The sequence below is a fragment of the Trachemys scripta genome, chromosome 12 (assembly GCF_013100865.1).
Source record: "Trachemys scripta elegans isolate TJP31775 chromosome 12, CAS_Tse_1.0, whole genome shotgun sequence".
Classification (NCBI taxonomy): Eukaryota; Metazoa; Chordata; order Testudines; family Emydidae; genus Trachemys; species Trachemys scripta.
Genome location: NC_048309.1, coordinates 944,133 through 955,890, shown reverse-complemented (window position 1 = coordinate 955,890; position 11,758 = coordinate 944,133). Strand labels below are relative to the sequence as shown.

General features: G+C 48.5%; 2 protein-coding genes across 4 annotated transcripts in view; one reads left to right on the top strand and one right to left on the bottom strand.

The window, feature by feature from the left end:
- Positions 1–1,461: 1,461 nt before the first annotated feature.
- LOC117885948 (CD83 antigen-like) lies at positions 1,462–7,936 on the bottom strand. Its single transcript, XM_034787527.1, has 3 exons — positions 7,061–7,936; positions 3,314–3,456; positions 1,462–2,731 (listed from the first exon to the last, which is right to left on the bottom strand). The coding sequence occupies exons 1-3, from the start codon at positions 7,077–7,079 to the stop codon at positions 2,495–2,497; spliced, it is 399 nt and encodes a 132-aa protein (XP_034643418.1). The 5' UTR covers positions 7,080–7,936; the 3' UTR covers positions 1,462–2,494.
- Positions 7,937–11,445: 3,509 nt separating this feature from the next.
- Positions 11,446–11,758, top strand: part of DNTTIP1 (deoxynucleotidyltransferase terminal interacting protein 1) — a 14,742-nt gene continuing 14,429 nt past the window's right edge. The window contains exon 1 of one of the 3 annotated variants that reach the window (XM_034787785.1): positions 11,446–11,567. In XM_034787785.1, coding sequence (XP_034643676.1) covers positions 11,490–11,567 — 78 coding nt within the window. In that variant the 5' untranslated portion in view covers positions 11,446–11,489. Of the gene's footprint in view, positions 11,577–11,758 lie in introns of all 3 variants that reach the window. The other 2 variants (XM_034787786.1, XM_034787784.1) reach the window with 2 other exon arrangements.

Genomic DNA, 11,758 nt, shown 5'->3' with positions numbered 1-11,758 from the left:
GGTGGGGCTGGTGCAAGTGTGGGAGGAAGCAGCTCACAGGTGATCTATAAGGACCGCCCATATTTTAACCTAATTCCACGTTCTAAGGAGCCAGCTCCGGGTATCTGTCCCTGCCCACACAGAATAAGGATATGAACAGGACCTCGTCATGTTTAGAAATTGCCTTGGAAGACAAAGCAAAGAAACCTAAGGAAGAAAGTGGAGGGTCTGAGATCCACCAATGCTCAGGGACATCAGCAACTGCTGAAAATTGGTGATGTCGGATATACCCAGGGCAGACAGACAAAACCTCCCTACTCAATTAACTGGCCAACAGGAGGGTGGGTGAGAGAATGGGGGGTGAAGCATGTCAGGAGGTCCTCACAATCAGCCTGCACAGGACACAGATGCACCAGGCACAAGGAGGAGAGGAGATACCAAGCCCAGAAATGGCTGAAGTTTGAAAGCTGCAGCTTGGCCGGGCAATAGTTCTTATTCTCCTGCCATGCGGGCAGAGGACTGGACTCGATGACCTCTCGAGGTCCCTTCCAGTCCTAGAATCTATGAATCTATGACCCCCGAGGAGCAAGGTATGGACCTGGACATTATTTCTATACCTCTGAACCAGTCTGTGGCTCTTCACAGGAAACCTAGAAAGACAAGATCCCTGCCTCAGAGTGCTTCCAGTCAGACACAGTGAGAGACACAGCAATTCAGCGTGGGAGGCTGCTGAGGAAATCTGTGTGGGAAGGCTCCTTGCAAGAAGCAGGTTTTAAGTACAGGTTTACTCCAATCTTCCCGGCTGTGGCTCAATTCTGATGCCAGCACTGAGTGATCCACCTTCTTCTATTGCATTTCCAGTATTCCACACCTTGCAGCTTCATGGCTTTCATCCCACAGTCAGTTGTTTATCCTGCATCGTTGTTAGACTGAAAACACCATTGAGTTAATTGCTCCATCTAGGTGGCTGGTGCCCTGGGAGGTGAGAACTGCAGCAAATAACAGCTCACTCTGGACACACCCAGCTATTGATCTGAAATATCAAACTACCCCAGCAATAGCACACAGTGATCAGGTTGCAATGTACTGAGACTTCACAGCCCCAAGCCACACTACTGAGGCACGGTGTTAGATCTCAGAGCTAAGTATGACCAGGCCAGGTCAATGCTTAGATGAGAGACCTCCAAGAGAAACCCAGGTGCTGCAGGCAGTGGCCCGGGTGATACTCTTCCTTCTGAGGCAGTTCAGAACCCATGCTCCATCCTTAGAGGTCCCCGGACCCTTTTCTCAAGAGCAGGGGTGTTTGCCTTGGTTTCTTGGCCAGATTCCAATGCAGGAAATCACAGTCTGGCTCCCTAAGTCCCCACCTGGATTTTCAGATGAATCCAATATTTGTTGTGCAGTGTCACTGGTGAATAGAAAGATTTCTAACTCAGAAATGGCTGCATATAGATCCTGGGGAAAGTGACATCTAAGCTCCTATACAGGCCTAATCTGTCTGTCAAGTATGTTGTCTGACAAATAGTATAGGAATTCAGGGACTGGTGGTAATAATTAGGCAATCATTTCCATAACCTGGAACCCAAATCCAATTCCTCCTGCCTGCCCCAGGGCACTTTCACAAGTTAGCAATGCAGCAAACAAACACACTGGGCCAAATTCAGCCCTGAGCACGTGACTCACTGATTTCAATGACGTGGCACACACTTACACCAGGGCTGCATTTGGTCGCTTGGTGGACAGTCCCACAAAGGAGTCCAAAAGGCCCTTCTCTGGGAGGGCACAGTCCTGCAGTGCTAGGAGCCAGGCACAGGCTTCTTGTGTTTGGCGACAACTCACCATCTCTAGCCTACATCCTTTTTCCACTTTTGTACATGTTAATAGTTTTGAACCTTTGTAAAATGTTTTTCTTAGTGTCAGTAACTCCATAATTTTAACAAACATTTCTTTATTGAAATGCACACACAGAGGTGAATCTAGCAGCACTTTGATTTCACAAACACAGGGCAAGATTGTACCCTGGTCCTGTGTGGCTATGCAGGAAGGCAAGGCCTCACACCCTATGGGTGACCTTCTTGGGTCCAGGGCAGGGGCAGAGTAGAGGCAGCAGCCTCCCCCTGGGAGCAAGTGGGCAGAGTCACGGCTGGCCTGGCCAGGCATGAGGGGGGAAGTAAACTGCATGCTCAAAAGGTGTCACAGCTCACTTCCCCCACCCAGGTGCAAGAGGGGGAGCAGGAGAGGAATGGTGACTCTCCAAATCACAAGTCCTTCCTGGGCAGGCACAGCTCTATACTGCCTCCTACTCAGGGCTGAGGTTAAAGGCTCAGTCCAGCCCTTGGGAATTACAATGAACTGAACAACGTACTTTCTGCCCCTGTATCTGGGTTATCACTCCAAATCTCACTAGTTTCTTTAGCCCATTGCCTTTTGCTGGAGGAGGCCAAAAGCTCTGTGCCACGTCTTTTTTGAAAGCTCATTTGTATCCCTGTGATGTTTGGCTGTGATTCCAGCCCTATTAATATTGTGCTGCCAACTCACCTGATACCTGCAGGATAATGTCTGCCTGCTGATTGAAATGCCCAACTCTGGCCCACAGGGAACAGCGGTACACAGCAGAATCCTCCAGCTGGACCTCAGGAATGACCAGGGATTGCTGCACATCCATCAGGAACTTCCTCTGGGTCCCCAAATACACATGCGTGCTGTTCTCATGTCTCCGAATCAGCCCCGTTTCATGACTCTCATTGGCTACCTGCAGTGCCCCAACAGAAGCCCCATTAGCATGTCAGATGTTGAACAGGGATGAGCAGTTGCCAGAGATCTTAGATCCAAACATGCTGACTTCCATTTTTGTGCAAACATTTGCATGTACAGCTGACTGTGACCATAAAAGTGGGTGACGCCCCATTTGCTTGTATAAATTAGGTAGTAGGTCACCCAGCTAGCAGAGCTGCATGTGCAAATGAATGTTTCTTTCATATGAAACAGGTGCAGCCCAACTGAGACAACGTGCTAAAACGCCCCCTCCCCCCAAACCTGGAAGCTGGACATGAAGATGAGGCCTTTAATGTCACTGAAGGGAGAGCCCACAGCAGCTACATGGAGGAGCTACCACCTCCTCCAGGAGTCAGGAGGAATAACAGAAGGAGCACTGCCATAGTCCTCTCTGGGTCTATTCTCCTATCTGCCCAACAATTCGCGGCTTGTGAAATAATGTAGGGAGGGCAGGATCCCAGGGAGACATGCGCTGGGTTTGGTGGCCATGAGAAGCTTATAATGAAATTTGTTATGGATCAGAAAGGTTGTGACTTTCCAGGATGGTTAACATGGTTACCTTGTACCAGCCAATGGCCCAGTAGTTGTGCAGCCCTCCAGCAGCAGTGGGACAGGGTAGGATTGCTGTTTCCCCACACTGGACTCTTATGGACCCAGCTGCCACAGCTGTTCTTTGCAGGAGAAGCCATAGGCAACAAAGAGCTAGAAATGAGAGGAGAGAATCAGGGGTATTAGCAGCCTGCTACCCCAGACTTAGATCCAGGAAAGGCCGCCAAAAAATCCGCTTCAGAATTCCTTATAGCAACAGGAGCTGCTTCCACCGGGGCTGGAAACCTGGTCACTTTGGGAGGATTTCTTGTCAGTTCTGTGCCTGCCCACTCACATGCCTCTTGCACCTACTGGCGCTTACAGGTTCCAGCACACCTTCTCCATCTCTACGTGATACACGCCTTGTCCCCGAGTCCTTTAGCTGAGCTGTCCTAGGAGTTACAGAACGGTGACTGTTATTTCTCTGAGTTTTGCTATGAATTTATGTGAAAGAGACTTATGACATTTAAAGCACCTTGGTAACAGCAGAATGAGACCGAGGTCACTCAGTCGCCTTCAAAATGTGTTTTTAAATTTTACAATTATTATAAAAATCACCGTTTGCCTTTGTTTTACATATTGATCAACATGTTCAAACCTGGCTGCCTAAAGGTAGGCCCCTACCTCCAAAATTAGCCACTTCAATTAATTCTAGAGGAACTGAGCACCTGCCATTCCCAATGGCTTCAAAACAAGTTGTGCATGATCAGTGCCTCTGAAAATCAGGCCAATTTTATTTAAGCGCCTAACTTGATTTTTGTTTTGTTTTCTTCCTTTTCTTACCTGTATCAAAATACTTATTAAAATGTTCTCAGCATGGCCAGTGTCCCATGGACACTTATTCACTTCGAGGTGGGCTAAGAGTTTGGGTCTCTTGACCCAGTCTAGTCTTCTATGTGGCAGCCACGAACAGCTGACATGTACTTAGGGCTGGTCTACACTTAAAAGTTTTGCTGGCTAACAGAATGTTGGGAATCATGAAGAGATAGATAGATAATAAGAGAGAAAATATCATATTGCCTCTATATAAATCCATGGTACGCCCACATCTTGAATACTGTGTGCAGATGTGGTTGGCCCATCTCAAGAAAGACATTAAAATTGGAATTAGGGGTATGGAACGGCTTCCGTATAAGGAGAGATTAATAAGATTGGGACTTTTCAGCTTGGCCAAGAAATGACTAAGTGGTGATATGATAGAGGTGTGATGAAGTGGGAATGTTCTTAATGTTTTCTCTGAGTGCTGTGTGGGTGCCTCAGTTTCCCCTAAGCATTTCTTGCATGTCTAGGGGTGTGTGATTGTTGCAGAGCCCAAGGGGGCCAGTGTGATGCTGTCTGCACAGAGAATGGCCGACACCCTGTCTCCTGGCAACTGATGGCCTGGGCCCCTCCTCTGCAAAGGTGCCAACTGAAGGTGTTGGAGAACAAAGAGATCAGGTGACCTCCTGGCCCGGGAAAGAGACAAAGGGAGAGGAGGGGATGGAGAGTTTGCAGTTTGGAGCTGGCTGGTAACATGGAGGGGAGCCCAGACAGGGCTCTGGCCTCCCTGGCCCTCCAAGATCGACCTAACTGAACGGGCCCTGTTGTCTGTACCTGCAAGACCTGTCTTGGACTGTGTTCCTGTCGTCTAAATAAACCTTCTGCTTTACTAGCTGGTTGAGAGTCATGGTGAATCGCAGGAAGCCGGGGGTGCAGGGCTTGTCTCCCGCAAACTCTGTGACAAGAGGTCTATAAAATCATGACTGGTGTGGAGAAAGTAAATAAGGAAGTGTTATTTACTCCTTCTCATAACACAAGAACTAGGGGTCACCAAATGAAATTAATAGACAGCAGGTTTAAAACAAACAAAAGGAAGTATGTCTTCACACAATGCACAGTCAACCTGTGGAACTTGTTGCCAGAGGATGTTGTGAAGGCTAAGACATATAACAGGGTTCAAAAAAGAACTAGATAAATTCATGGAGGATAGGTCCATCAATGGCTATTAGCCAGGATAGGCAGGGATGATGTCCCTAGCCTCTGTTTGCCAGAAGTTGGGAATGAGTGACAGGGGATGGATCACTTGATGATTATCTGTTCTCTTCATTCCCTCTGGGGCACCTGGCACTGTCCACTGTCAGAAGACAGGATACTGGGCTAGATGGACCTTTGGTCTGACCCAGTATGGCCGTTCTTATGACATAGCTATGTCAGTTAGAGTTGTGAAAAAAATCACACCTCTAACTGACATCGCTATGCGAGCAACAGCTCCAGACACAGTTATGCCAGCAAAAAAGTCATTTTGCTGATATAGCTTATTTTGTTCAGGGACTAAATACAAAGTATACTGGCAATATACTGGCTTATATCTTTTGCCAATATAAGCTGTATGTCCACTAGGAGGGTTTGCTGATATAGCTAAACTGGTATAGCTATACTACACACACCGTCTAGTGTAGACAAGGCCTTAGTAAAAAAATAAACAAAAAGGTTCAAAACTAGTAGGAAAGAGAGCCGTTGCATCCTCTCAAGCCAGAGGTATGGAATTCTACATAGTCCTTCAGATGCTCTGCTTCAATGAATCTGTTTGAGTCACACTGTAGGATCAAAACACAGGAGTCTCAGATGCCGGGGAGAATGAACGAGAAAGCAATCACTTCTCTGACAGCCCTTGGAAGCACTTCATAGAAGCGAGTATCTTCGATGGCCCCTATTGCCGTAGTCTCTGAGCACGTCTCAATCGTTAAGTGATTTATCCTCACAACAGCCCTATGAGGTACGCAAGTACCATTATTCTCATTTCACAGAGACTATATGACATGCACAAGGTCACACAGGCAGTCTGTAGCAGAGCAAGGAATTGTGTCTTGGGTCTTGTCTACCAAGAGGCTTAGAGTATGTCTACACTTTGAGCTAGAGATGTAAATTCCCAGCTCAAGGAGTCAGGCCTACACTAGCTCAGAGCAAGCTAGCGTATGAAAAATAGAGTGTAGCCACAGCGGAACAAGCAGGGAGTGGGGTTAGCTACTCGGAGTATGCACCTAGTGTCTCAGGAGGATCACATTCAGAGCAGCTAGCCCTTCCTGACGCTCAAATTTGGTTTTAAGAATAATTTCCACTCCCAAATTACAGCCACTCAGACAAGTAATAACTTTCCCCCTGAAATGTACAAATAAGCCACCCGACTCACGATCCCGTAGGGCAGCGGTTCTCAAACTGTGGGTTGGGACCCCAAAGTGGGTCGCGGTGACCCCGTTTTAATGGGGTCACCGGGGCTGGCTTAGACTTGCTGGGGCCCGGGGCCAAAGCTGAAGCCCAGTGGCTTCAGCCCTGGGCAGCGGGGCTCAGGTTACAGGGCCCCCCTCCCCGGAGCTTCAGCCCTTGGGTTTCGGCTTTGCCCCTCCTTCCCCCGCCCCTGCCCGGGGCGGTGGGGCTCGGGCTTTGCCACCGCCACCCCCTTCCCACCCCCTGGGCAGCAGGGTTTGGGTGAGGGTCCCCCCTCCTGGAGCCATGGAGTCATTTTTGTTGTCAGAAGGTGGTCACGGTGCAATGAAGTTTGAGAAACCCTGTCCTAGGGAATTCTACCTAACATTGGCCTGGTCTGCTTCCCTGTCAGGCCCTCACGTTGCTGGAACACGGAGCCTGTTGCGGGACACACTCCCCACCCTCCTGGCGTGGAACACTGCCAACAAGAGAAAGAAATACGAAGGTGATGAATAAATGCCTAACGAGGACTCACCTAAGTGCAGGATCGCCATGGTCTGGGCAGCTTGCAGTCGCAGGAGTACTTGTGCCCTCTAAGCTTCCTGTTCTAGTAAATGGAAACAAGTGGGCTTGGCTTTGCAGAAAATGAAAGCTGGCTCTTCATCAAACCCTGCTACACAATACGACGTACTAGCTAGAACCCTAAATGCCACACTGCCTAAGCACAGGGGCAGAGGAATGAGTCACAAGTTCATCAGATTGTGATAAGGAATTTATTAAATTGTAACCGAGCATCTCCCCACTCACACTCCTAGGGCCATTATTTCGTCCTTTCAGACTTGGGCAGCCATTGCTCTGCTCCTCCCACGAAGGGTTTCATGCTCCCTCCATGTTGCTCACTACATACAGAACTGATCCGTAAGGCCAACACATTCTCCTCTCTCGGACTCCTCATCCACACTTCTGCTGGGATATCATCCAGCAACCAGCCAGTCAACGATGACCATGTTGAAGGGTGCTTAGGAAGAGCTGATATTATTGACTGATTGAAATAATTAGAAAGTTTTCCCCCCACAAACAATCACATTACCCATGAAATGCCTAATCCTGACCCAATTAAGTCAAGGACAACACTCCCATTGACTTCAATGGATACAGGCTCAAACCTCCAGTGAACCTATGTACCAGTATGAGCTTATTACTAGCCTTGGCTTTCCTTCCCACTTCTCTCCTCTTGTTCATCACACTCACTTCCTGTGTCTTGTCTTAAACTGTAAACTCTTCAGGGACAAAGACAGTTTTTTCCTGTATGTATGAAAAGCGCCACAGTACCCGGGGGTGCCAATTCTGATTGATGTCTTTGGGTGCTATTTTAACGCATGCTGATAGATAAAATATAAGCATAGGCAGATAAAATCTGGCCACAAATTAGTAAATCTTTGTCAAACAATATAATACAATATAATACACGGTAAAATTCCTTTATATTGTAGGCTGGAGGCTTTGGAGAAGTCCACCATCTGTGAACTAGGCCTGAATGAAGAGTCTGAAAGAGAGAATCCTCCCATCACTTGGCTCACTTTACTAGAAGAAATGGTAAAGCTTCACCCAACCAAATCAATAGAAAGGGCTTTTGTTTGCCTATATCCAAACCTTTATTGAAGCAAAAAAGTTTAGTTCATAAATGCATATGTTGAACCCTTCTGACTGTGCTCCGCTTTGTAACTGATCAAGATGAAGTTTTAAATCAGATTACAAAACAGAAGAGAAACATCTTTCATGTTCATCCGGTTGGTGAGGGAGGTGCAGAAGAGATGACAAGCTCCAGCTCCCAATGGAGGATTGGAGCTGCAACAACTTTTTTCCCCAGTTAAATTCCAGCTTATTTTAGATGTAATGAGGGAAATATTTACTGATGATATGATGAAGCAAATGGGTTAATGTCTACAATTGTGGTCCCTCTGACATCCATAGGGTGAACTGAGTTAGATACCAAATCCAATCTTTACAAGATCCCTCTATTCCTGATTTGGAATTAATAGTACAATTTTTCTTGTATTTTTCAAGTTTAAAGCTATCTTAATGGGGAATATTTTACTAGACAAAGCATCCCATTGTTCTTGTAAATTCAGCAGTTACAGCTGTGTACAATTTTGGACAACTACGTTTTTTTCTTTGTATATACTTATAGTACAAATGACCTTGTGGAGAAAGACTGTTTCTTCGTGTAGTATAAGATTTAAAATATTTAAATAGTCAGGCAAGTTCTAAGGGCTGGACTTCCTCTTCATTAACTCCCCATGACATATTTTTGTTTCATCTGCACACTAAACTGCAGTTTCAATCCACTTTTCTCTCCTCTTGGTTTATTTATTTGTATTTTGCTGCTTTAGCAAATACATATTTCAAGGACTGTAAATGATTGTAAAGGTCTCTGCAGCTGCTCTAAATATGGGTTATACTCTCATGCTCCTCTGAGCAAATCTATAGGCAGTTTAACACCTAGCTGCTTTATGGAACCAGCACCAGACAGGAAGTGGGAGAGATGACAAATAACCACAGCACACATTCTCCAGTTCATGTTGTCTTCTTTATAAGCCCCTTTTGAAGAAAGACGACCCTGGTAATTTGCTTGATTTAAAAATAATCTTATGTAAATTTCAAGTGCCAAATTTCCCCCAGACTGATCTGTGGGGAGCCTGTAAGGATGATCTTTGAATGGCACTGGATTCCAAGTGCAGCAGCTTACGCCGTGTCCAAAATCCTTCTTGTGTCCCAGGATAGATCTACAATATCTGCTGCCAAATGTGTGCCTGCAAATTCTGATGCAAAATCCTGGATTTTCATGCACACACGCATACAAAACAGGCAGTGCCGCACATACATTTGAAAATCAAGATTTGTGTTGTTTAAAGGGCATCCGGAGGGGTTGAGGTGGAGCCAGCTGCTTCTCATTAGCTGCCCAGCATGCTGGGCACAGGCCATGGCACAGTAACACAGACTGCACCCTGGCTGCCTGCATTTCCAGATGTTAACAAGAAGTTAGTTAGTAGGAGCATTGCCAGCAGATCGAGGGAAGTGATTATTCCCCTCTATTCGGCACTGGTGAGGCCACACCTGGAGTATTGCGTCCAGTTTTGGTCCCGCCACTACAGAAGGGATGTGGATAAATTGAAGAGAGTCCAGCGGAGGGCAACAAAAATGATTAGGGGGCTGGGGCACATGACTTATGAGGAGAGGCTGAGGGAACTGGGGTTATGTAGTCTGCAGAAGAATGAGGGGGGATTTGATAGCAGCCTTCAACTACCTGAAGCGGGGGGTTTCAAAGAGGATGGAGCTAGGCTGTTCTCAGTGGTTGCAGATGACAGAACAAGGAGCAATGGTCTCAAGTTGCAGTGGGGGAGGTCCAGGTTGGATATAAGGAAACGCTATGTCACTAGGAGGGTGGTGAAGCACTGGAATGGGTTCCCCAGGGAGGTGGTGGAATCTCCATCCTTAGAGGTTTTTAAGGCCCGTCTTGACAAAGCCCTGGCTGGGATGATTTAGTTGGTGTTGGTCCTGCTTTGAGCAGGGGATTGGACTAGGTCTCTAATATTCTATTATTCTACATCCAGCATAACATATGGATTGGTAACTGGTTAAAAGATAGGAAACAAAGGGTAGGAATCAATGGTGAGTTTTCAGAATGGAGAGAGGTAAATAGTGGTGTCCCGGAGGGATCTGTAGTGGGTTCAGTCCTATTCAATATATTCATAACTGATCTGGAAAAAGGAGTAAACAGTGAGGTGGCAAAATTTGCAGATGATACAAAACTACTGAAGATAGTTAAGTCCCAGGGAGACTGCGAAGAGCTACAAAGAGATCTCACAAAACTGGGTGACTGGGCAACAAAATGGCAGATGAAATTCAGTGTTGATAAATGCAAAGCAATGCACATTGGAAAACATAATCCCAACTATACATATAAAATGATGGGGTCTAAATTAGGGGTTACCACTCAAGAAAGAGATCTTGGAGTCATTGTGGGTAGTTCTCTGAAAACATCCATTGAATGTGCAGTGGCAGTCAAAAAAGCGAACAGAATGATTAAGAAAGGGATAGATAATAGGACAGAAAATATCATGTTGCCTCTATATAAATCCATGGTTCGCCCACATCTTGAATACTGCGTGCAGATGTGGTCGCCCTATCTCAAAAAAAGATATATTGGATTGGACAAGGTTCAGAAAAGGGCAACAAAAATGATTAGGGATATGGAACAGCTTCTGTATGAGAGAAGATTAATAAGACTGGGACTTTTCAGGTTGGAAAAGAGACGGCTAAGGGGGGATACGATTGAGGTCTATAAAATCATGACTGAGGTGGAGAAAGTCAATCAGGAAGTGTTATTTACTCCTCCTCAGAACACAAGAACCAGGGGTCCCCCCTGAAGTGAACAGGCAGCAGGTCAGAACAAGCCAGAGGACGAGGCGCAGTGGCCCCGCGGAGCTCGCTGCCAGAGGCTGTTGGGAGGCCAAGGCCCTGCCAGGGGTCGGTGAGGCCGGGCTCAGCTCCTGGGGGCGGCACTAGCCAGGCTGGCAGGGATGGTGCCCCGGCCTGTTTGCCAGACGCGGCGCCCGAACGGGCCACTCCCAGCCTGTCCGAACCGGGCTCCCGCGGCGAGCACTGCGCTTCCCTCGCCGGGCTCCCGGTGCCCGCCACTAGCGGCGCGTTGGCCGGGCCGCGCTCGGACGGGCCGGGCCGGGCCGGGCGCCTCCGGCTCGCTGCCCCCGCGGGACGGGGGTTCGCCAATACGGCCTCAGCACCGACTGGGACTCAGCCCCCCCCCCTCCCAACAAGATGGCGGCCCGGTTGCCATAGCAGCCCGTCGCGCTTCCTACTGGCGAGTGCGTCGCAGATGTGATGACGTCAGGTCAGTCCCGCTCCTTCCGGTGCGGCGGGTCGGGGGCGCTGCTGGAGCCGGGATGGGGGCCGCCCGGGATCCCGAGCAGCAGCCGGGGCCGCCGGGGGAAGGGGGCCCGGAGGAGGGGGACGGGCAGCTGGTGAGCACGGTGAGAGCCGGCGGGGCGGCGCCGCCCGTGTCCGCCCGGCCCGGCCCCGCCCCGCTCCGCTCCCGCCCGGCTGGCGCCGTAAGGCAGAGCCCGGGGCGCCCCGGGCCGGGCCGGGCCGGGCCGGGCCGGGCGGGGCAGGCGCTGGGCGGCCCCCGCTCTCGGGGCGGCCTGTAGGATTTGCC